Here is a 24,002-nt window from a genome sequence, read left to right on the forward strand (position 1 = left end):
TCATCACCTGGTCTGGGTACCTCTGCTAAGATGGACACCAATTGAATAAAATGCGTACATGGAGCAGATAGGGTGGTGAGAAGTGTGAAATCACGTCTTGCCCCATGGAACTTTGGGTAAGTTATTTAATCTCTGCATCTCAGTTTCCCAAATGAGCCAAGTCTAAGGATTAAAAGAGGTAACTGGGGAAACCCCCGGGACTGAGTGAAGATAAAAGTTAGTCAAATGTTAAATTTGATCAAGGTCAAGAACTGGTGTGGGTTGTAGTGAGCCTCCTGACATTAGTGTTTAAGCAGGGCCTGGACAAACTCTGTCAGAGATGCTGTGGATGGGCTCACGCAGCCGCAGGCAGGCGACTTCTACAGGCTCTTCTGGCTCTGACCTTCCATTAAGTCCTTCATACATTTTTCAGTTCTTTAGGTGTCTGAGGTACGAGACAAGCCCTTCTTAGCTGTGGAGTCTGGAGCCCAGCAAGAACCCAGGGAAGTGTCCTGCAGGCACAGGCTTTGAGGACAGTTTGTTGCTGCTCCTCATCCAAACTGACTGGGCTCGGGTCCCACTATGCTGAGGCCACCGGCATTAGTGACCAGAGAAGCCAGGGAGAGGAGAGCAGGTGAAGTGTGGGCGCCTCCAGGTTGGGAGGTTCAGCGTGAGGCTGTAGGAGGTGGAGGGCAAGGATTCCCCCCACACAGGGTCACAAGGGCCAGCTCTCTCCATTCTTACCATCCCTATGCTCTGGTGGAGCATCAAAAGGGCACAGCGCAGGGTATTGTAGAGCATTCTTGGAACTGGGGGCCAGAAGATCTAGCTTTCCTGCTTAGAAGCTGTGAGACCTTGGACAAATCATTTGGATTCTCTTTGTTGATATGTAAAACAGAGAGAGAAATACCAGCTCAAACCACTTCACATAAAGGTTGTGAGGCTCAAAATAATGTCTGTGCTTTGTAAACCATAAAGTGCCAGGTAAAGTAATGATACAAGCATCATTACTGTTATTTGAGTGATAATAAATATCAATCCAAAGGAATGAAGCTTTAATGGTAGGATTTCATGCATCAGTGGAGAAGATATTGTTGGGTGGTTTCTTGTCACCTGGTGCACAGTAGTTCAGGGTGGGCCGGGTTGGGTGTAGACTCTGGGCTGGGCTATGCCGTGCCCTCTGTATGTCACTGACTTGTTCCAGCAAGGTCCCTGAAGATGCAGAAAAGTCATTTCAAAAACAGTAAATGTTAGCTCTTGAGCTGACTGGAAAGAAAATCACTGGTCTGGGAGAGAAACCAAGTCCATGGATGAGGGTCTGTGGGTTTTTGCCAAAGGTTACCTTTAATTTGCCACCCTGTGGCTTTCAGCAGACCAACTGGGAGAGAGGAGCTCCTATCTGAGGCCCAGCAGGCTGGAAAGCTAAGGAAGGAAAGAAGTTGAGTGACTCAACTCTTGACAGTCGCTGGCCTGAGTCCAGCTGCCCCCACCACGGAGGAAAGCCTGTGCTTGCTCAGCATATCTGAGACAGGAAATTGGGAAAGGGTCTCAGGGTCTGGCCCCAGGAAAGAGGCCAGGCCAAGCTCTTCGCTGGACACGCCACAGAGCTATTCTGATCAGCTCCCTAGGCCCCGCTCCCCCGGTTCAGGACCCCAGGGGGAATGAGGCAGCAGGAAGGAATGTGGTCGGGAGGTTGTAGGTTCAGCCAGAGCAAAGGGGACAGCATGTTTTCAGGCACCTTGGGACCTTTCTGGGATCACTCCTGCAGTCCCCAGTGCCCACCTTCCTTCTTCTGAAAGGTTACAAAAGGCACCCAAGGATGAGCTCCTCCTCCTCCTTTTGTGAGGGGAACTGCTGCTCCGAGGGCAGAGCTCACCTCCTGGATTGGAGCCCTCCCACAATCAGTGATTTCCTAAGGACACAAGAAAGACCCGTGGGGCGGTCCATGAGACCTGTGGGGGCCCTAAGGGCCAGGTCACCCGAGGTCAGAATGTCAGCTACAAGTGATTAAAGATGTCCCTTAAAAGTTAAGACAGCCCCAAAATAGTCAGTTTCCCTTAACAGTCTGTTAAGGGATCTGGTCACTAGTGACTTTATCTGAACTTGCCTCAAATCTCACATTTTCAGCTTATACTCATGGGGGAACAAATTCCCCAAAGCAGTCCAGCTGTGGGAATCAGGAAGGCTTTCTTTGTCTGAAATTTACTTCTTCTAAACTGAATGAAGCCCTCTTAGCCCATGTTTGGGGTCTGAGTTGTGTCTTCTCCCTAACTGCATGGCCCTTTAGACTCCAATGAAACCCTTTCTCAATCTTGCTCTCCTTGTACTCAAGAGACTTCATCTTTCTGAGTCCTTTGTAGCTGGAAAGACCTGACTGGAAATGTTTTTGAGTATCTCTTTAGACCAGAGAGCCACTGAAAAAGGACTTGCATAATGCCCCACCAGAGACCAGAGGCCAGAGGTTATCAGGCCTCAGTACTTCAGTTCGGAACACTCATCACTGCCTTTCCCAGGTCTGTGGCTAGTACACAGCCTGGATCACAGCATCTTAGATCTAGAAGGAGATTTTTAAAAGTTGCCTGTTCCAACAGCCCTAGCCCCCAGCCCAGCCTTTCACAATGTGCCTGACAAGCGGCTTGGACATCAGCGGTGACGTGGCAGCCACATACTGCTTTCCCAAGCAGCCATTTCCTCTCTCAGCATCAGAGACTTTACTCACGTCTTCCAGTGGGTTTGCCTTTGGCACCAGTTCTGCCCCATGACAGTTGTCAAAGAGCTGGCTCCTTGAGACGACTGCTGCTCCAAGGCAGCCCCTTTAACTTTTACTCATAGAACAGACCTGTGAAATGTCCCCACCTCTAGGTCTTTCTCCTCTGAGCACCTTCCAGTTAGAGTTCATCCTTGTTATGCTGTGACCCTCAGACTGGAAACAATATTGGAGGTGTGCTCTGATCAGCTCAAGATTGGGGACGAGCCTCATCTTCCTCCTGGACACATAATGTGTGTTAATGTTTCCAAAGGCTGAATCTTAGAATCACTCCTCATGGGTCTAACCCACAGCCAAACAGAAAGCCCACGTGTGTCTGAAACCCCTTCATTAGCAATTCAGCCCTTTGGCTCTGGAAGATTTTACAGGAAAATAAAAGGGGGAGCCATGTAATGGGAAATGCAAACAGATCAGAGACACGAAGAAGAGCTCCAGGACACCACCTCTGCGGGCAGGACCTGAAAGCTCTGTCCACCTACGGTTGGTTCTCTCCCTGGTTCCCAGCAGCCGCAGGAGCAGCACCTCTCCAGAGCCCCAGGATGTAAGGCCCAGCTCTCAGATCCCAGAAGACAGACCCCAGGATCAGTGAGTGCGACGGGGAGGGGAGAGCAGGCCTACAGGGAGGAGGTTCTATAGGTACACAGCCTGGAGGCTTTGGCCACCATTGGCCACCAGGTGTCACTGCCACCTTGAGAACAGTATCCCTAAAGCACTCCCAAGTAGAGGGTCCCTTCCCTTGGCCATCTCTCAGAGCAGCCCTAAAGCCGGCAGGCCAGCCAGGTTGAGGCCAAGCAGTCATCAGCCAGATAAGACTTTGCCACTTACCCCCTGCTCTCAGTGACTTAGTGCTTCTTATACCCTGGCCCCTATTCTTCTGAACTGGGCACAGCAGCTGGCCTGGGACTGCCCCATGATTCTGCTCTTTGTTTTCTATAATTAATCCACTTAACTCTAGGTGGCTGGCTGACAACAAGGTAAGGGAGGCCCTCTGCTCACCTCCCCTGTCCCTAACCTCCTTTAGGCTCTCTTTTAGAGTCAAGGAAATGAAAGCTCTAATGGGGGAGCTGCAGGCAAGGACAGAGAGGGAGAAAGAGAGAAAGGTAGACAAATGGCTAGTTATAAGTCCGTCCTGGTCTTGACCTAGAATAGTGGGCAAGAAGCAACATCTAGGGCTTGTGACTCAGGCCAAAAGCTCTCTCAGCCTGAGCTGCCAGAGCCACAGAAGAAAGAGACCAGAAAGAGGGGCCTGACTGTGAGGAGTGGAACGTGAGTTAGTGGTAGCACCTAAGGGCTCAGTTCGCCATTCAAAGTCCTGGCGGGGACCCAGGTAACATGCTTTGGTTTACATCTCTTCCATATGCACTCTACCAAAATCGTTCATAGAATCCCAACACCAACTCCAATATGCTGCTAGGGCTGTTAAAGACACTTACTCCAACTGGGAACTCATCCAACAAACAGGTACTGTAATGGCAGATCTAGGGAGGGGTAGGTGGCAGTGGTTTATCACTGTCATTTATATAGAATTGCTATCTCATGGTGATAATAAAAAGCAGAGACTTAGTTTTGTTATTGTTGTTGGACTTTTCTACCCATGACTGACTGTACCTGGGCAGACCGTGCCTCCACCCCTCCTTAGTGTACCCAGGGTACATCCAATGGCTGCCAGGGGCTGGCTACTCTGCCAGACCTGAGAGACACAGCAGTGAACAAGCCCTACTCTTCAGGAGTTGACATTCTAGTGGAAGAGACAAAGAAACACAGATGAGAATGACTGCAGCTGATAGCAAATGCTGTGCAGAAAATTAAAGAAGGGAGGAGTGGTAGCCAGCGACTAGGTGGCGACTTTGGATTGGATGGTTGAGGAAATACGTTATACAATCATGAAAGAGCCAGCCATGCAAAAATACAGGAAGAACACTTCAGAGAGAGGACACAGCTAATGCAAAGGCCCTTACCAGTGTGGTGAGGGCGCAGAGAGCCTGAGCTGGGATGGTATGAGGGCATCGCATTTACCACTGTGGCCCTAAGTCTATTAACTAACTTTAAGCATATACTCTGGGCTAGGCCTGTGCTAGTCAATGAAAACACAGATAAGGCTTGAAAGTACTTGAGAGATATTTGCTAAATTAATTTAATTATGTATGTAGTAAAGAATTTGGCCTTGCCCGAAGAGAGATCTGGTCTTTAGTCACACCCCACTCTCTCCCTGGGAAGTAGCCTCTAAACTCTTGGAATTTTCTGAGTGACAGGAGTGTCTTTGTTATTCAAGGTGGGGGCCCCTCAGACCACATCTGATGGTGCATGATAATGAGGTGACTCATGGTAGGTCCCTCAGGCCCTGTGGTATTAGACTGGCCTCCAAGGAGGGGACAGCTGGAGACTCAGTTCAAGGAGGTGATCAAGGAAGCAAGCAAGCCTACGAAATGAAACCCCAACAAAAACCCTGAACACTGAAATTCAGGTGAGCTTCCCTGGTTGGTAACACTCCGTGTGCCTTATGGATGCCAGAGGATAATGCATCCTAAGGATAAAAGAAGCTTTGTGTTGGGAACCCTCCCAGGCTCTGCCCTATGCAACCTTCTTTGGCTTGTTTTTGATCTGTATCCTTTCCCATAATACACCTGTGAGAATAATAGCTTTCAGGAAGTTCTGTGAGTCCTTCAGAGAATTATCACACCTGAGGGTGGTTTGGGGAACTATCTGAACTTTCTGCTGGTGTCAGGAGGGAGGGTAGTCTTGTGGAGGACTTGCCTTCAGACTGTGCAGTTGGGCTGACTCCAGGTTTCATGTGACCTTAGGATTGAAAGGGCTCTAAAGATCATCTAACCCAATTCCATTTTATATGTGAGGAAACAGGTCTAGAGATGGGAAGTGACTTACTCACGGTCACATAATGTCTTGACTCCCAGCACAGTGTGCTTTCCACAATATCCTGTTGTAACTTCAAATGTGAGGCTCAGAAGAGAAAAACTCATCCTGAAGCCAGACTGGCTTTGCAACAAGGAATTTTTGCATATATTTCCCTATATTTAGGGAAGCTCATTCCCTACCAGGTTTCCTGCCTTGACTCTGACAGATTTCTCTTAAAAAATATTTAAGCTGAAATATTTAATGTTTACAGAGTAAGGGACTTATATGAAAGAAGAATCAATGCTTTCACTGGGTGGAAACACTTTTTTTGGTAAACTGTTACTGAGCTTTTATAATTTTCATACAATCTAAATTTTATTGCTAAAAGAGATCTTAGTGATTTTTTTTGGTTCAAACCTTCATTTTACACACAAAGATGCTGAGGCAGAGAAATAGGAAGAAATCTAACCAAGATGACCTGGTGAGTCAGTTGGAAGGACAGGCTGAACTCAGGTCTGCTGACTCTCAGCGTAGGCTTCATTGTAGTCAGAATGATTTCTCTGTAGGAGGCCGAGAGAGTGCTGCACACACTTATAAACGTACTTAAGGGACCCTCACAGAATCCCAGAGCAGCCCATTTTTGTTTATCTTGCAGCATCAGACTCTCTTACTCTGTCATAAATTCTTTAAGCAGCTACCAGATATTCTCTGTACTTCTCCAGGGGTAAGGGGAGGAAAGGGGACTCTTGTCACTCTTCTTCTAGAGCAAGAATGAGCAACAATCTGCCAATCCCATTACTGAGACAGTGTGGACTAAAAGGCAAGACTGGAACTCAAACACCTTAATTCCATCAGATTTACAAAATCACAGAATCTACTGCAGGCCTGATATTATTTTAACCAGGAAAATCTTTTTATCACCTCAAGTTAAGTACAATATTTAAATAATGGGCTTGTATTTCTAAGAAGCAACTAAGGGGTGTTCTCCTAACTACCCTACTTGTAATTATCTAGTGACTACGTTCCTGAGGTACAGGAACAGATTCTTGCACTTGGTCAGAGGTCCCACAGCGTGAGCCACCTAGAGAAGGTGTGAAACACACACAAGAGCTTATCTATGGTAACATCCCACCACGTGGGGCCAATCTCAACTTGGATACCCAAAGAGAGCGCAGACATCTGTTAGTCCAGAAGCTCCCATTTACCAGTCAGGATGGACAGAGAATTCTACTCAAAGAGATTTTTAAAGCTCAAAGGGTATTTAGATATCATCTTGTATTATAAGGGGAGAAACAGATTCAGAGAGGGTATTGACTTACCAATGTTCGTATTGTTTTATTCTAGTCATTTTCTACAGAAATACTTCCTACACATTATGTTCTGGCTTTCTCAAACTGAATATAGAATACTGACTAAAATGTAACACTTTCCTGAGGGTTCAGGCCCATTGTTGTGAGTGTCAACTACATTTCTATGCTATGATTCTACGGTGTTCAAATGCTGAGAAGATAAATGTGGGGTAATTTGCGTCTATACTAAATAATCCAGACTATTTTATACTGGTTTTTTCCCCCCTCCCCCTTCTTTTCTTCTTTCTTACTGAAAGGTTTCAAGAAACCAATTACTTGGCTTCCTATTGCAGTGTAATCCCAGTGAGGCACTTATCTTTAGAAAAGGGAGTGACAATCTCAAAGCCTAAGGCTGTAGGGAACTCACACCCAGAGGCTACTCACTTACGTAACAACACAGGTAACCTTTATTGAGCATTTACGATGTGCTATGCCATATTTCAGGTTCTTCACTTCACTTGATCCTTGTAACAACCCTAGAAAATAGGTGCTGTTGTTCAGATCTCTCCTGAGCCAGGGATACAGTCCTTGTTCAAGGTCACAAAGCCAGTAAATGGAGGGTCCAGGATTCAAACTTGGATAGTTCTTGCTTCAAAGCCCACATTCTGAATCACTATTCTATTTCACCTCCCTTACTCTTTGAAGTAGGATCTTGAAAGCAAGATTGCTGAGAGATTTTCCTTTATAAGGGAAAAAACTTGAGTCCCAGAAAGGGTAGTAACTTCCCCCCAAAGTCACACAGCTGTTTAGGGGAAAAGCTAGACTAGGACTCAGTTCTTGGATTCATTGTCCCAAGTACTTACCACTCTATTATACAGTAGAGAGAAGAGTCTAGGGATATTTTTGAAAAATGAGCTACCTCCTAGATGGGACTAAAGGTCCTCAGGCCCAGGGTCCCTAACTTTCTTTGGCCCATTCTAGAGCCAGAGGGCCTGAGGTTCCACAAAAACTTCAGTGTGGATTTCCCACCAGACCTGCAGCTGGAATACTATCACTGTGAATGTGACTGCCCTGAGTCATACACCACAGTCAGCTGAAGAACGCTGCCTCCTCTCCCAAAGGAAGGGAAGCAGAATTCTAATTTGAGTTTCACCTTATCATCCTCTCCCAGAATGAGGGACCTGACTCTCCCCTCTCCAGACTAGCAAGTTTCTCAGAAACACCCTTCTTTCTCTATAAGTGCAGCAGACCTCTCAGGCAGTGAACAGCTAATGAAAGAGTTGACCCAGCCCTTCCTCAGAAACCTCGCAGTTTAAAAGTCCTAGGGGAGGGGCTTCCCTGGTTGGCGCAGTGGTTAAGAATCCACCTGCCAATGCAGGGGACACAGGTACTATCCCTGGTCCGGGAAATCCCACATGCTGCAGAGCAGCTAGGCCCACGTGCCACAACTACTGAGTCTGCGTGCCACAATTACTGAAGCCTGTGCATCTGGAGCCCGTGCTCTGCAACAGGAGAGGCTACCACAACAAGAAGCCCACTCATCAAAGCAAAGGGTGGCCCCCGCTCGCTGCAACTAGAGCCCGCGCATAGCAACAAAGAACCAACGCAGCCAAACATAAATAAATAAATAAATAAATTTATATATATAAAAAAAAAGTCCCAGGGGAAACAGGTTCTGGTTCCCTGGAGTCTTCAAGTTCAGAGGGAAGGGATCCAGTACTCCATCTTTGGACAGTTCTATAGCTGATCCTGCAGATTACTAATGAAGTTTCTATAAGGGGTGGTGGAAGATAATGTGGTGTCCAGAGGGGAGAGAAGGGAAAGAGAGAGAGAAGGAAAAGACTCCACAGAGCCCCTTCACACCAGTGGGTATCTGACCTCTGCTCCATCCTAGAGCCACCACAGTCTAGAGCAGTGGGCTTGGCAATGGTTCTTGGCTCTCCTGTGTCTCTTCCCTGCTTACCTGTGGCTGCTGGGTAGTTAAGGGTCTCTGAGGAGATAGGACAGGGGTCCTGGACAGCAGCTGGTTCATCTTGCTGATGACCAGTTCAGTGATGAGTTGTCTGTCCTCCACCTGGTGTTCCCCGATCAGTGGCATACTACAGTCCATGACCTGGTGGAGGAAGTGGCCCAGGTTAGGAAAGGGCCTGGAAACATCCAAGGCCTAGTACAATCTTTCAGAATGAGCAGGACTTAAGCCAGCAGAGATAGGTTGGGGTGAAGCTGGTGCTATTGTCTTCAGCTGGAAGCATGCTCCTTTGTATTAGTAGGCCTTTGTCTCCTTCTCCCGCAAGCCTTTGCCTTGGGCCTCCCTCAGCCTTCACCCAGGCCAGGGTTCAGTGAAGGTGTTGAGGAGAGGGAGAGAGCAAGGAGAGAGTCCAGTCCCGGGCTCTGAGGCTTGCAGGCAGGGGCTCAGGGACACAGGAAGGCCATTCCCTTAACTGATCAGGAGTAGGCAGTTTTCACCTCTGTAACTTTTCCCCCACACAATCTTTGTCCACACGCATATTCTGCCCATTAAACGACTAGATTCCTACACTCGCTCATGACCTGGGATACCTTCTCTTTTCACCACCAATCCAATTTTTCCTGTACCTCAAGGTCCAGATCAATGTTTCCCCCGTTTAGGAAGTGTCTGCTTGCCCAGGATCATAGACTGTGCGGTCCAACTCTCTCATTTATGGATGAGAAAACTGAGGCCCACCGAAAGGGGGGAGGCATGACCATCCAGAAGTTACCTGCCAAGCAGACCACGGAGTAGATTCCGAAGCCCACTTTCAGCTCCTAACATGAATGCTCTGCAAATACCACCAACTCCTGGCAAGGAGCCTCTCCTGCTCCCGGGAAGACTGGACAGGAATGTCTGAGAAAGACCCATATGGCCACTGACTCTCCCTCCAATATGGGAAAACAGTCAGCAAAATTGTGCCAGAGGCCCAGGCTGAATCAAGTGTCTCCAAGGCTTGATGAGGAAAAATTTAGAGTTCACAGCTCTATGCCTGCTCGCCTTTGTTTGAAAACCCTTCGCATGTAACCCCTAGCAACTCCCGCGCTCTGTAATCACCTGTAACCTATGAAAAATGAGTAGCCAATCAATTAATGCCAACTGTAGCCAATCAATTAATGCCAATTGTAGCTATGGGTTTTAACCTATATAAGGAGAGAATTCACCTACAACGGAGCCCAGAATTTTGGAGCGTTAGCTCGTCTGGTGCCGCCGGCTCAATAAACCTGAGTTCTCCAACCCTCCGAGTGTGGTGCTTGGTTTCTTGTGGGACTGATTTCTGCAGCAGGCTCAGAGAAGGGCTAAGGAGACTCTCCTGCATCCAGGAGACCTGAGTTCTAGTCCAGGCTGAGACACCAATTCACTGTATGGCCTTGGGCATATGCTCATGGCCTTAGGCCTCAGTTTTCTCACTGGCAAAATGAGCAGATTGGACTGCATGACTCCCAAGGCCACCTTCCTGACCAAGAATGGCAAAACCACTAAAATCTTCCCAGAGGAGTGGCAGGCTAGGACCCAGGAACCTAGGTCTGGCATCTCTTACCAATGGTGTGGGTCAGCCTCGCTGGTTAGAAATAACAGCTCCCACTAGCAGGTGTGTTTTGCTATTCCATATCCCTTGGTTATGTCATCTGGGAACCTTCCCATGGCTCAGGAGACTCTGACCTAAATGCCGTCCGTGCTACCCATGTAGGTCTCAAGCCAAAAGCTTGGCCTCCAGCCTTAGGGGTTGTCTCTTACTGAGATATTTACTCTTTGGGCCAGACTTACCTCAAAAATGTAGTCTTTCCCATCTTTGCCATGTACAGCTTTGACAGCACAGATGTCCAGGCCACCAAACATCTCAGAGCAGGTGTCCACCCACAGCTTGTACCTGGAGGGGAGCGGAAGGTGTCCCGAGGCTGGGGCATTAGCTCCTATGCTCTCCTTGCTGCCTCCATCTCTCCCAGCCTCCGCCCCATCCCTCCTGCCCTCCACCCCCATCAAGCACACTGCCTTGTCTACAGTGCCCTCCCGCTTTGCTCTCCAGATCCCACCTGCCTTTCCAAGCTCAGAGCAGGTCTCACCTACTCCAGGTGGCCTTCCTTGTCTATTCCAGCCCACAGTAACTCCTTACCTGGAGCTTCTATGGCATGCTCAGTCTTTATCTCCAGAATTCAGCACCTAACCCAGTCCTGCCTGATCTTGTTAACTGAGTGCTTGGGACTTTGTGTTCCATCTGTCCAGCCTGATTAGAGGCTCCCTTTGGGCAGCTTTCACTTCTTACACCTCCTCATCTACAGAAGCCTCCCCGTCACCAGGCAGGGGGCTGGACACCTCCCCTCACTCACCTGTCTGACATGGCGATCTGCTCCAGCATTGCAGAGCCAGTGTTCGTCTTCCAGTTCCCTGAGATCGATGTCCTCCTACAACAAGGTCCCGCCAGGATAGGGCAGACAGTGAGCCACGCCAGCCAGAGGAGGGCTCACTGCTGCTTTCCCCACCTGCTTCTCCCACAAATAGCCCAGGGGCCTGTCTGCTGAGCCTAGAACCTGGCTGCCTCTGCCAACCCGCCACCTGCAATGCTTTCCTCCTTTCTACAAGAGTACCGCCCAGACTGCTCTGGCTCCATGAAGCCTTCCCTGATCTTTTCAACTAGATGAGCACTTGCTCTCCTTAGAATACCTACAGGACTTTGCCTGCACCTCACTTAAAATCCTAGGTCTATTTTTTATTTTAGTTATTTGAAATAAGTCTTCTGTCCACAAGTGTATTAGGCACTTGAGGGTATATATTGTGTCTTGTATTCGCAGCAGCCCACCCACTTGGTATCTGGACTGAGTTGGTATATACGAACTGAATTCTATTGATCCTGGAAATACCCTCAGGGTTCTTGTGACTATCTCTCCATGGCTTCCTTACCAGCTCACCTATTCAATAGTTTATTCTGAGGGCCTATAGTATCAGTAACGTGACTCTGGACAAGTCAGTTAACCTCTTCAGGCTTAAGCTGCCTCATCCATCACATGGAGCTGATGGAATCAAGTCTCCAACCCCTTCCGTGCCCTTTGCACCCTCCATCCAACAGCATGTGTTAGCGTCAACCAGCCTTGGACTAAATGGGAGGTGGGTGACCTGGCTTATGGTTCTGGATTTACTCTTGACTGGCTGGATGACCTTGGGTGAATCACTTCACCTCTCTGAGCTTCCCTCTTCCTATGTAAACACAGGGTTGTCATGAGGACCAACTGTTACAGTTTTAAATAAATTGTAAAACACCAAAAATATGTCTTTTAAATTATTAGCCTTCACTCAGACACAGTCAAGAGGAAGAGGATGGCCCAGGGGACAGAAAAGCCCTGCTCAACCACTGACACAGCCCTTCACGTGATGTCCTCATCACTCACTACAGCTGAAGACTGGATGAGGTGCTTCTCCGCTCAACAGCTCTCAGGAGCATCCTCCCTAGAGATCTGACATTAGAAACCGAGATGCACATCTGGTTCTTCAGAGCCCTGAGCCAGCCCTGTGAGCCGACCAATATGGTAGTAACAACTCCTCACATTTGTACGGTACTACCTTCCAAGGTTCTTCCTTCCCAAATTCCCTAGCAGAGCCTCACTGCAAACCCCCTGTTGTGAGTAGGCTGCGATTCTTGCCTCCACTTTATAGACAAAGAGATTAAGACTCAGAAAGGTTAGATGACTCGTCCAAGATTGTGTATCTAGTCAAACTAGATACAAGATAAAAACTCAGGACTCTAGGTTCCTTCATTGTGCTGTGCTTTTCCCAAACCCCACTACCTAGTTCAGAAAAGACAAACAACTGACAGCCAAGTTGCTTGCAAAATATGAATAGAAACACAAAGATAGATCACAGTAAAAATAACACTGTCTTCCTAACACTGGTGGTTCACAGGTGTGTTCTTGTGACCAGGCTGGGCTCCTCAAGGACAGGGGCACAGAGTCCCTCACTTCCATGTCCCCAGCATAAGGCCATGGTACGTAACAGGGTCTCAGAAACTTTGAGTAATAATAATGTCCCTTAGGCTTTACACCTTTCTCTAACAAGGGGATGCAGGGCACAGATCCACGCAGGCTACCTGGGGTAAGTGGGAGCAGAGGGGAAACCGAGAAGCCACTCAGGGACGGCTCAACTGCCTCTCAGGACTCACAGGTCATCCGACCTTCACAGAGGGACCATGTTATTGCCTGCTGACAGTGGAGCAGAAGCAGCGCGTTCTTCCCACCAACGTGGCTATCTCTAGGTCTCTAGGGTGAGGGCTGGGGGGAGAAGGGAAGAATCTCAAACCTTATCTTGACAATTGCCAAGTTAATTGCTTCTTCTGAGAGCAAGAGGATGGCCAAAAGTTTGGGGGAAGAGGAGCTGAGAGGGCCTAAACATTCCCCCAAATAACTGACAATCCCTTGCAAATAAAAAGTAAGTAAATGTTTTCTAAAGCTGCTCCAGTCGCCCACACCTCATCAATGGTTGGGGGTTCTTTTTTTTTTCTTAATGTTGATTTTGGCCATTTTTATCTATTTATTTTTATTTATTTTGGCTGCGCCACACGGCATGTGCGATCTTAGTTCCCTCACCAGGGGACTGAATCGCTGCCCCCTGCAGTGGAAGCATGGAGTCTTAACCACTGCACTGCCAAGTAAGTCCCTGATTCTCTTTTCTTATGTTTCATTTAAACTGTTTTTGGAAACCCCAACCTTTAAAAATGTGGTGTCTCCTTTTAACGATCAAGATACTCCTGCTCCACTGTCATAAATATTTTGAGTTTATTTAGGAGATTTTAAAATTAAAGGATAGGATGATTGAAGCTGGTGTACCCCCAAAAAAATAAAAAATTTTAAAAAAATTAAAAAAAATAAAAAAGTAAAAAAATAAAATTAAAGGATAGGAAATCTGTCCTAGGTGCTGAAGTCATCAATTTCTCTGCTTCTTTTAGCTAGTTTTTATAATGGTCTTTTAAATTATACTGTCTTACATTGTACATAATTTTAAAGCAACCCTAAATTCCTTTCTGAAGCAGAAAGGCTTTAAATAAAATCTTCTAAACTGAAAAAAAGTAGGAATCTGGTCAATAAAGGTAAAAAAGATTCTGTGCCTCAGTTCTTCACAAGGGCTCTTCCCCGCATACTTATTGGGGGCCTACTACGCGACTGTTGCTGTACAAGGAAGCAGGGCTGCAGAGATGACGCCGTTTCCATCCAGAGAACTCAGAGGAGCGTGGTATCAACGCCCATGTGTGAAAAGCGCTCAACTAGTGGTGTGCGAAGGGTTATAAGTGAGTGCAGGGAAGAGGCTCCTAACTAACTCCAGGGGTGGGGAGTATAAACACTAAAAAGAAAGATGAGAGAAGAAAAATAAAAATAGATGTAAGGGAGAGGAAAGCTGCTCAACCCTAACGTCTGCTCACGTCCTAAATGGCAAAGGTCAAACTCATATATTGTAATGTTCTCTATGTAAAGAGAAATACTACCTTAACATTTTTTTTTGTAGTTGAAGTTAGTATTTCCAAAATTGGACTTGTAAGCCATTTGCATTTTTATGTGTATTATGGAAGATCAGGTAGTCTTGAAATCCTTTCTTTTTCTAAAATATATTGGAGGAAACCTTTACCTTTCCATTGTGGCAAATGCACACAGTTACATGGAGAAGTCATCCATTCTCATAACCACTAGGTTTTTAATGTTCTGTAGTGTTTGCAGGTCTATATATGTACATTAGGAGTTTCTTAACTTTTTCTGTGCTCTGGCAGCCTAGTGAAGCCTACGGATTCCTTTCAATGTACAAAATATGTAAGATGTATAAGTGTAAAATAAAGTACACAGGACAACAAAGGAACTCAATTATTTAAAATAATTATCAAGAGTTATCAAAAATAATAAACAAATCTCTGATTAGCAAAAAATATATTTCTTTGTAAATAACAAATGTATTTACATGTGTGAATGTAGTGGCAAGTCTAAGTTCCATGATTCTTAAGTAGTGATAAAAGTAATTGGTATTTAGAGACATCCGTCACGAGTGTGTGATACAAAAACCTCTGTGATGACCATTAGTGACAAATCACACGTGCTTCTGCTGCTACTCTAGTCTGCTCACAACTGAGGAGAATGTCAGATTTCACTTAGAGGCTAGTGAAAATAAATACTCATTTTATTTCTCATCTTACTTCAGGAACCCCTCCTCTGCCTTGAAAGGATGCCAGGCTAAGACTCCCTGACTTGAATGGTGCCCTCTCTCTGTTCTCTGCCTTGTGATCCAGAGAAGGCCAAACTGAGAGCTGACTGCTACCTGGAGGCTAAGAGTCTCCCCGGAGCTGAGGAGACAGGGAAGAGCATCTGTGGGGACCCCAGCCCCACTCACATGTAAGCCTTGTAGTTGTTGCCTATCTTCTGGACCCGGATGTCATACTTGGCATCAACGAAAGGCTCTGCTGTGGCATAGGTCTGGGTGAGGGCCACCACGCTGGCAATGTCCTGGAAGTCGTAGTGGTTTTCCACTTTGACCTAATGTTGGAGGAAGGCAGAGAGGGAGAAAGGGAGACAGACACACACACACTGAGAGTCACAAGAGCCCTGAGCCCCCAAACTCATCAAATGTTTCCATACAGATGCAAACCTGGGTGCCACATCTCCCTAGGAAGTCCCTACTCTTGAGCTTCCCTTCTCAGGGCTTAGGAGCCACGTTTGCTGCAAAAAAGCACAGGGACCTGTCAGGTGGCCTGCACTCTGCTTGCTGCAAGAGGCCTGTATGGATAACACTCACAGCTTCAGAGGGGCCAAATCATCTTCTCCTTGGAAAGAATTCATCAGCAACAGAGGCAAAAGAACAGTTCACAACCAGGCTCTCTGAAAAGTGCCCTTCTTGGCCTCAACCCCAGAGCACCGCGGCCCAGCCTTACCTTGCCCATGCCTGAGTGAGCATGGCCAATCTTCACCACCACAGGGAACGTGGGCAGAGTCAGCTGAAAGCAGAGGAGAAAGGAATGAATTCAACAGAGCGTACCTGTCTCTCTGTGGAATCTTACAAATATTTTCCTTGGGAACACCCTTGGAAGGGCTCTTTAAAGAATGGGTGCAACCTATGCTTCACAAATTAAAAAAACTGAGGCCCATAGGGTGACAGTGACTTGCCTAAGGTCACAGCATATCAGTGGTAGAGCTATAAGGACCCCACTCTCCTATTTGTTTACTTTCTACATCTTTTAAAGTCATTGCTTCAACCCTCACGTGTCCAGCGCTCCTGTGCTGACCTGGCTCTTCTCCCCTCTTTCACACTCTCTTGCTTGCTCACCAACACCCCAAACTCACCGCCAAACACAGCTTAGTAGGCAAAGGCCTATTTCCGCCCAGATTGGGGTTTGGAATACAGCTGACATAAGAATTCAACATGTTTATCACTCAGAAGAGATCCTTAAGCACTACCTTGAGGTAGCCATATTTTAACAAAGGAACGATAAAAAAAAGAGGAACTACCCTCCAAAGGCAGGATTTCAAGCTGTTACAAAATGGTGACAGAAGAAATAACATGGTGGAGGGAAAGGATCGCTAGACTAGACATCAGGAGACTAGCATCCCAGTCTTTTTTTTTTTATTTTTATTTTTTGGGGACATCCCAGTCTTTCTGAAAGTCCCTTTACCTCTCTGGTCCTCAGCCTCCACATCTGCTAAGTGAAGAGGCTGGACTGGATGCTTTCAAGATCCCATCTAGTAACACATCAGACTCTATCTTGGTCAGGTGTTGCATGAAGAACCAACCTGGACACCAAATCTCATCCTTCTCAGTCAGGCTCAGCTCTCTTTCAGTTTCCTTCTTTTCAAACATCACCACCACATCAAGACGAAAAGTCACCTTTCAAAGGAAATAATGCTGACTTTGATGAAAAGTCAGATTCCCATGGCAATCCTGAGTGTGCCCAGATACTGGGAGTACCCTACCTCAGGATTTCAGTATTCCTGGCTGAGGCCAGTTGAGGCTGGGGCAAAGAGCTTCAAAAGGGCTTGGAAATCATGTAGCTCAACCCTACTTTATGGAGAAGGAAGTGAGGCCCAGAGAGGCAAAGGTTGCAAAGCTACCTAGTGACGGAATCAGTACGCAGCCTCTTACCTTCTGGTGGAACACTGTGTGGAAATAACCTATGACAATAATCCCATGTTTCTTTCTATTTAGAGCCTTGGAGCACTATGCTTTCTGTCGAACAGTGGACACAGCTCAAGTCCATGGCCCCAAGTGCCTTGCTTCTTTGTTTTCTGAGCTGCCCCACCCTCTATAACAAGACATAGTCTCTCGGCTGAGTAGGGACCTGAGATAGGAATCAGGGCAGCCTAGGGTCTAGAGAGGGCTTTGAGATCCCAGGTTTGCCCCAAGTGATAGGCTACCCTGTGCTTTGAACCCCCAACAAGAGCACTGTCCTCAGCCATCTGCAGAGTTTGAGCTCTGGGCACGGGAAAGGGTTTCTAAAGCACTGGCTGCTTTCTCGGACATCTCTCCCCACCCCCCAGCTGACAGAGCCAAGACACACACACACACACCCCAACTTTCTCTGTCCTATTCCATTACTGTTTGCTGTTGCTTTGGAGCCTCATAAATAGGGCATTGAAAACACTTCCTGCAGCTGAAAGAAGCCCTGAGTAGCTTGTCTCATTCCCAGTGTGCAGCTCAGCAAGAGGTCCGTCCTTCTCTGTCACTGTCTCTTTTGCCTGTTGTAATTCCGTCTGCCTCTCTCTGACTCTGCCTGTCTCACTCTTTCTGTTTGTGCCTCTCTGCACTCTTGTTCTTTCTGCCTGAATCTCAGTCCCTTGGTCTCTGTGCACCCTGCCCCGCCCCCCACGCATTTGTCTTTGTTGCCCTTTCAGTCCTGACACCATCCCCTTTCACAGTGCCTTCCCTCTACTTCCAGAAGCCTCAGGCAAGGAAATAGAGGCTGGGGACTCTCCTGGCTTCCCTCTTCATCTTACTGAGCCTGCCGGCCAGGAGGGCCGCTGGTCCCGCAGCCGCCGGTGGCCTACAGCCAAAGGAGGGCGGAGCCCATCGGGGCGGGATTGGCCCTAGGTCCACCTCATAAAGCCAGGGGCGAGGGGAGCGACGAGTTCTGGAGGAGCCCTGGAGTGGCTGTTTGGTCCGACAGTCCCCATCGGCTCAGTCGAGACTCTGCAGTGACATGCCCCGGAGCCCCCGGATGGCGCCGAGCTGGGCGCTGTTGCTGCGGTTGCTGGCGCTGCTTCGGCCGCCGGGGCTGGGCGAGGCGTGCAGCTGCGCCCCCGCGCACCCCCAGCAGCACGTCTGCCACTCAGCGCTAGGTGAGTCCGGGGGAACCCTCAAGGTACACAGCAGGGGGTGGTTGGGTGGTGTCGAGGTGGGGCCGGGTAGCTGACCTAGAGTCTAGAGGGAAGGGGAGGAGCTCAAATCCCGCGCCAGCTGCCTCCTGCTGGGGCCGATGGGTCGGGCAGGGCCGGCGCCATAGCAACCTTGCAAGCGCAGAGACCCGCTGACTTGCAAGGGAATAAAGACTGTGTAAAGGGCCTCCGCAGCGACCCCCTCTCCCCTGCCTACTGCAATTATGGGGTGTCACTGAACAACAAGTCTCTGGAACAATCCAGTGATAACTCTGACCTACTGGATGGGGGGGAGGGGGAGCCAGGGGCCAGGGGGTTGGGCTTTCATTATAAACATCCCTCTGTGTCCAAGCCTATAACTAAGGTTGTCATCATGCTCCCAGCCCAACACACACCTTTTCCCCCTTCTCTCCGTCTGCCTGGAATGCCCTTCCTCGAAACTCTTAAATTCGTGGCAAATTCCTATTCATCCTTCAAGACTCAGGTGTCTCCTCTTCTCTGAAGGCTTCCTGACTCCTTGGTGCTACTGGTGCTACCACAGCATCTCCAACATCTCTGTGCTCCTACCATTCTGTGCTGTTGGTCTTTGTGTGTTCTCCACTAGACCAAGAGTTCTGCAGGGTGGAGACCCTCTCTTAATCATGTCTGCGGGTCTAGTACCCAGTGTTAGGCCAGGCACAGAGGAAGAACTACATAAACAGGTTTTGATTAATACCCAAATGGCAAGAGATGAACTACTTCTGTGCAGGGTTAGAACATTTATTAATTCAATAAACATTTACCAATATCAACTCTGGTCAGGCTCTCTCTGAAGCCTTGGGCTACAGCAGTAGATGACCACACACCGACTGCCCTCCAGTGGCTCCTCCGCCCTCCTCTGCCTGCCGCTCACCTCCACCCCACTGCACCCTGGGCTGTGGAGAACTAGACTCCCCAAACCAGCAGGTAAAGGGTAAAGACTCGAGGACCTAATAGGCCCAAGGGGTTTGGAATTTGCAGCAGCTGCAGAGGAGTAGTTCCCCACATGCAGCACCCTCCTCATAACCCACCAAGACCTAAGCCCAGCACCCCCGCAAAATCCTCCAGGGGCCCCGCACCATCCAGACCCCAGAGGTACTGCTCGCACAGGTTGACGAAGGTTCCCTCTTTTCTCTTCCTATGCAGCGATCCGGGCCAAAATCTCCAGTGAGAAGGTAGTTCCTGCCAGTGCAGACCCTGCTGACACTCAAAAAATGATCCGGTATGAAATCAAACAGATAAAGGTACATGGGGACAGGCCAGGGCGTTTACCCCCTTGGGCTGTTAGGAGGAGCAGGGTCTGTGATCTGGGAGGAGTAGGGCTGGTAGGTTGGGTGGCCCAGCTCAGTGATGCTGGGGTATAGGTGCTCAAGTGACGTGAATGACATATACGGAACCAGGCCCACAGGAGCCAAGGGACAGTGCAGGAGAGGCCCTCAGTGCTTATGCATGGGGCTGCTAGAAGCACCTCCCTTCTCACTGGAATAAACCAAGGCTTAGATTTTTTCAGTTGGGCCAGCTGTGTGCAACAAATCCTGAACTAGACTTTCACTTAATTTTTTTAGATGAAGAAACAAAGTTTTTCCTCTTAAGATATAAAGTACACTCACTGACCTAATACTGCTCTTTTGTAAATGCCTTTCAGATGTTCAAAGGGTTTGAGAAAGTCAACGATATTCAGTACATCTATACACCTTTTGACTCCTCCCTCTGTGGGGTGAAACTAGAAGCTAACAGCCAGAAGCAGTATCTCCTGACTGGTAAGTTAAAGACCAGCAAGTGGCCCTAAGAGTCTCTAACCTAAGGAAGGCAGTCAAGGAGGAGCCAGGGCTGACCCTGGGCAGCGAGCTGAGCCCCCAGGTGGCACTTTCTTGGGCATAAAACAGAGCTATGTTACTAAGAGGCAGCCTGAGTCAGGAGGAGCCTTGGTAACCTCCCTTTCAGTGCAAGAGTCCTCACTGCCACGGCCTTGCTAGTTTGCAGGTTGCTCTCCCAGCCTAGGGCAGCTGGTTCCATTTCCAAACAGCTTTAACTGGTATAAGATTTTTGGTATCTTGAGCCAAAATCTGCCTTGCCCTCTGTTCCATGACGACCCTTCAGAGGCCTGAGGATGACAGATACATGCACTCTAGCTCCAGGTCTGATGGCCGTGTTTCCCAGACCCCTTCCAGTCCTGGCCTTGTTCAATGGGATATAACCTGTCTCTGTCCCTCCCCAGCATAGGACCCCAGACTAGACACCACACTGCAGGGGAGGCCTTAGTTTTAATAGTCACTGTAGCCTACAATGGCATTAGCTTTAGATGGCCACAATGGGTCATGCTCTTGGCTCGTGGCTGACTCACACCTGAGGCTCTATTCTGCAGTAAAGCACAGAAGCCTTGACTCTAACATGATTCTGTCTCCATGACCTTGGGCCCAGGCAGATGTCCTTATACTAAACTGGCTGGGATAGAATAGTTAAAGAACCTCACAAGAATACAATCCATAAGTGAATGAATGGAATACTGAATGACTTTGTAGTTCAGGGAAAGGTATTTGTGTGGTTGTAAACAATTAGGAAAGCTTCACTGTGTGAGTGGGATCTAAATTGGCCCTAAAGGATGAAAAATATTTAGAAAGAAGGCCAGGAAAAGAAAAACACAGCAGGTGGGAAAGACAGGAAGAGGAATTCCACTATCTGTCCATCCTTTCAGCAGTGAATGACCACCTACTCACTGCCTGGCCTGGGGCAGGAGAGTGGAGACTGAGTAACAAGTCACAATCCTCAAAGACTTCCCAGTTCAAACTTTTGAGAAGCCACAGGCATTGGAGGCCACACTGGCAAGGGGCCGCCAGCTCTGAGGATGTGGAACTGTGATGACCTGGGTGCCTTGGTTGGGAGAGGCAGAGGCAGGGCATGCCTCTGAGCTGTCCGGGTCCCAGGACTAGCCAACGAGGCCACCTCCTTCCTGAGCACCTACACTCTGCATGCCTAGCCCTCTGCTAGGTGCTGTGGTGCATCGAGGAAGCAGGAATCATGCTGGCTGCCCTCACAGAGGTGAAGCCGAAATGAATGTGAGGTCAGATGACAAAGCACAGGCATACTGAAAAGTCATCAGTGGTGCCCATGCTCTGCAGGAGAAGGCACAAGCTCTTCTGCTCAATATTGAGTGCCCTCTGTGACCAGACCCTGCTGACCTCTCCAGCCTTGCCTCCTGCCACTTGTCAGTGACCATTTCCAGGCCCTCATTTCCCCTAGAGCTGAACTAAACTAGAGTTAAACTACTTGCAGTTGCAGAAGGTATACTGCTGGTGTGTGCTCCTCTGTCCCATTGTCCAGAAGTCCTCCCCCAACTTGTCTGGCAGGTGAAGTCCTACCCATCCCTTCAAAGCTCAATGCAAGCATCATCTGCTCTTAGATACCCTTCCTGCCCCCACCCCTTCCACAGACGGAGATAATTGTGCTTTCCTTTGTTCTTATACCACATCTTGTATATAATCACACAACAGTGTCATTTTTGCCTACTTATCTGTCTTCCCTACTAGTTTTTAAGCTCCATTGGGGCAGAGATCCTGTCATATTTATTTCTGTATTCCTGGTACCAGGTCATAGTATTTGCTCAGTCAGTAAATGATTGAGTGACTGAAGTTCTAAGAGAGGCATGGGCTAGCAAGGTCAGGGATGGCTTTATTGACAAGGTCATACTAAAAAGTTGTCTTTGGAAGATAGGAAAGAGTTTGATAAGTAAAGAAGGAAAAGGGCAAAGACTCGCTAAGATAGGTATCACTGGAGCAGGAGATTGGCCTGTGTAGATATTGGGAAGGGCTGGAAAGGAAGAAAGACCTACTATCTATTGAACATCTTCTGTGGGCCCACAGCTGTGCTGGGAACTTTACAGACATACTCTCTTTTAATCCTGACGACAACTTTATTAGTCTCATCTTTCAGCTGAGAAGTTAAGTGACTTTCTTAAGGTCACACCCTAGTAAATGGTAGAAAAGAAGGGGGTTCCACCAAGATTCTGACTTAAAGCCCACCACACTAATGTAAAGGCCTTCACCCCACAACGCTCCCTCAAACAGACATCATCTGGTAACAGCTTTGATATAGACAATAGAGGTATTTCTGGTTTCTTCACTGAGCCCCATGTTACCACTGCCACCAAAAGATATTGAAGAGACTGTGATTTGGGGCTCCTTCAAGAACCCAGGCTCCTGGAGCTCCACAAGCAGATTCCTCATGCTAGGCTCTTCTCCATCTCCCCTTAAAGGTCAGGTCCTCAATGATGGGAAAGTCTTCATCCATCTGTGCAACTACATTGAACCCTGGGAGAACCTATCTTTTCTGCAGAGAGAAAGTCTGAATCACCACTACCATCTGAACTGTGGCTGCCAAGTAAGGAATGTCCATTTCCAACGTCTTTTGGGGGTGGGGGAAGGGCCGTGCAGCCTCACCCTTCATGTATTCTTTCCTTCCTGCATGCATGATCTATTCACTTGCTGTACCATACTTGAGATTTGCGATGGACCAGGCATTGTACAAAGTTGGGAGTGGGGGAGCAAGATGGCCCATAGTGCCTGATCTCAAAGTACTCACATTTTGGCTGGGAAGGCAGCCATCATATGAGGCAGACTGGGATAACACACTACCATTTAAAGAGAGTCTACTCTTTTTTTCCAGGACAATGGTTAATTTATTTAAAATATTTAATTTAGTCCTTAAAACAAATTTATGAAGAATTAAGATTTCCATTTTAAGGTGAAGAAATTCATGCTGTAGGAAGTGAAGTGACTTGCTTAAGGTCAGTGGTAGAGTAAGGACCCTCAGGCCACTGACTCCAGAGATGCCATTAAGGAGGCAATACTATATGCGGAGAGCACAGGGGAAGGAGAACTAAGGGAGAAATTTGGAGACGAGGAAAGGCTTCATTAGGGAGGGGGCATTTGAGCTAGGCTGTAGGAACATGTAGCAGTCTGAAAGGCAGTAATGGAAAAAGGACACCCTACTCACTTTAATGTTGTGTGGCTATGGCTCTAGATCACCACCTGCTATACGGTGCCCTGTACCATCTCGGCTCCCAATGAGTGCCTCTGGACAGACTGGCTGTTGGAACGGAAGCTCTATGGGTACCAGGCCCAGCATTATGTTTGCATGAAGCATGTTGATGGCACCTGCAGCTGGTACCAGGGACGCCTGCCCCTCAGGAAGGAGTTTGTTGACATCATTCAGCCCTAGGAGGGATCACCACATACCTTCAAGAGTCCTGAAGGCCAAGCCATTTTCCTTCCCTGCTGAGCTCTGGTTGTTACCACCTGCCTCATTGCTGCCAGACAATGGGAAGTACCAAGTGGATGGTCTGGCCAGCATTAGGGCAGGGATGGGGCATATTACAGCTTGTGTCCAAGACCCCAGTCCAGAACCTGTCAAGGGCTAGGGAAAGTAGCATGACTTTTCTCTCCTGCCCTCAGCCCTTCATTCCTGCCTCCAAAACCCTTTTAGTTGAGCGGGTATTTGTTGCTGATTCTGGCTTAGTTTCTTTTCCAAAGCTAGGACTATTCCTTTTTCTCCCCAGATAAATGTTTTCTTTTATCTTAACTGATCTGACAGGGGAGAAATGGTGACTATTATACACAAGCTGGTGTGGCCTTGTGATGTACAAGACCAGAAGATGGGTATCGTAAACAGGTTGATTTTGAGAAATGAAAAGAACAACATCCTTTGGCTGTATTTTCTCTGCTCCTCCTGTCTCAACTCATTCTGATCCTCTGATACACTTT

General features: G+C 48.0%; 2 protein-coding genes across 2 annotated transcripts in view; one reads left to right on the top strand and one right to left on the bottom strand.

The window, feature by feature from the left end:
• Nucleotides 1–24,002, bottom strand: part of SYN2 (synapsin II) — a 158,017-nt gene that overhangs the window by 12,860 nt on the left and 121,155 nt on the right. The window contains exons 6-10 of the mRNA XM_057705271.1: nucleotides 15,792–15,854; nucleotides 15,254–15,396; nucleotides 11,224–11,298; nucleotides 10,664–10,766; nucleotides 8,852–9,001 (exon numbers count right to left, since the gene is read on the bottom strand). Of these exons, the coding sequence (XP_057561254.1) occupies nucleotides 8,852–9,001; nucleotides 10,664–10,766; nucleotides 11,224–11,298; nucleotides 15,254–15,396; nucleotides 15,792–15,854 (534 nt within the window). The remainder of the gene's footprint in view (nucleotides 1–8,851; nucleotides 9,002–10,663; nucleotides 10,767–11,223; nucleotides 11,299–15,253; nucleotides 15,397–15,791; nucleotides 15,855–24,002) is intronic.
• TIMP4 (TIMP metallopeptidase inhibitor 4) lies at nucleotides 17,521–23,941 on the top strand. The gene is made up of 6 exons (XM_057705295.1): nucleotides 17,521–17,558; nucleotides 17,790–18,189; nucleotides 19,390–19,487; nucleotides 19,889–20,003; nucleotides 22,496–22,620; nucleotides 23,263–23,941. Exons 2-6 carry the CDS (start codon nucleotides 18,051–18,053, stop codon nucleotides 23,458–23,460), a joined length of 675 nt encoding a protein of 224 aa, XP_057561278.1. The 5' UTR covers nucleotides 17,521–17,558; nucleotides 17,790–18,050; the 3' UTR covers nucleotides 23,461–23,941.

This window comes from Hippopotamus amphibius, chromosome 13, assembly GCF_030028045.1.
Source record: "Hippopotamus amphibius kiboko isolate mHipAmp2 chromosome 13, mHipAmp2.hap2, whole genome shotgun sequence".
NCBI lineage: Eukaryota > Metazoa > Chordata > Mammalia > Artiodactyla > Hippopotamidae > Hippopotamus > Hippopotamus amphibius.

Bases quoted from the DNA above. Each gene is read 5' to 3' on its own strand.
- TIMP4 (XM_057705295.1), top strand. From the start codon at position 18,051: ATGCCCCGGAGCCCCCGGATGGCGCCGAGCTGGGCGCTGTTGCTGCGG. The intron at 18,190-19,389 runs GTGAGTCCGGGG...CTTCCTATGCAG, and splicing joins CGTCTGCCACTCAGCGCTAG to CGATCCGGGCCAAAATCTCC. The intron at 20,004-22,495 runs GTAAGTTAAAGA...CTCCCCTTAAAG, and splicing joins GAAGCAGTATCTCCTGACTG to GTCAGGTCCTCAATGATGGG.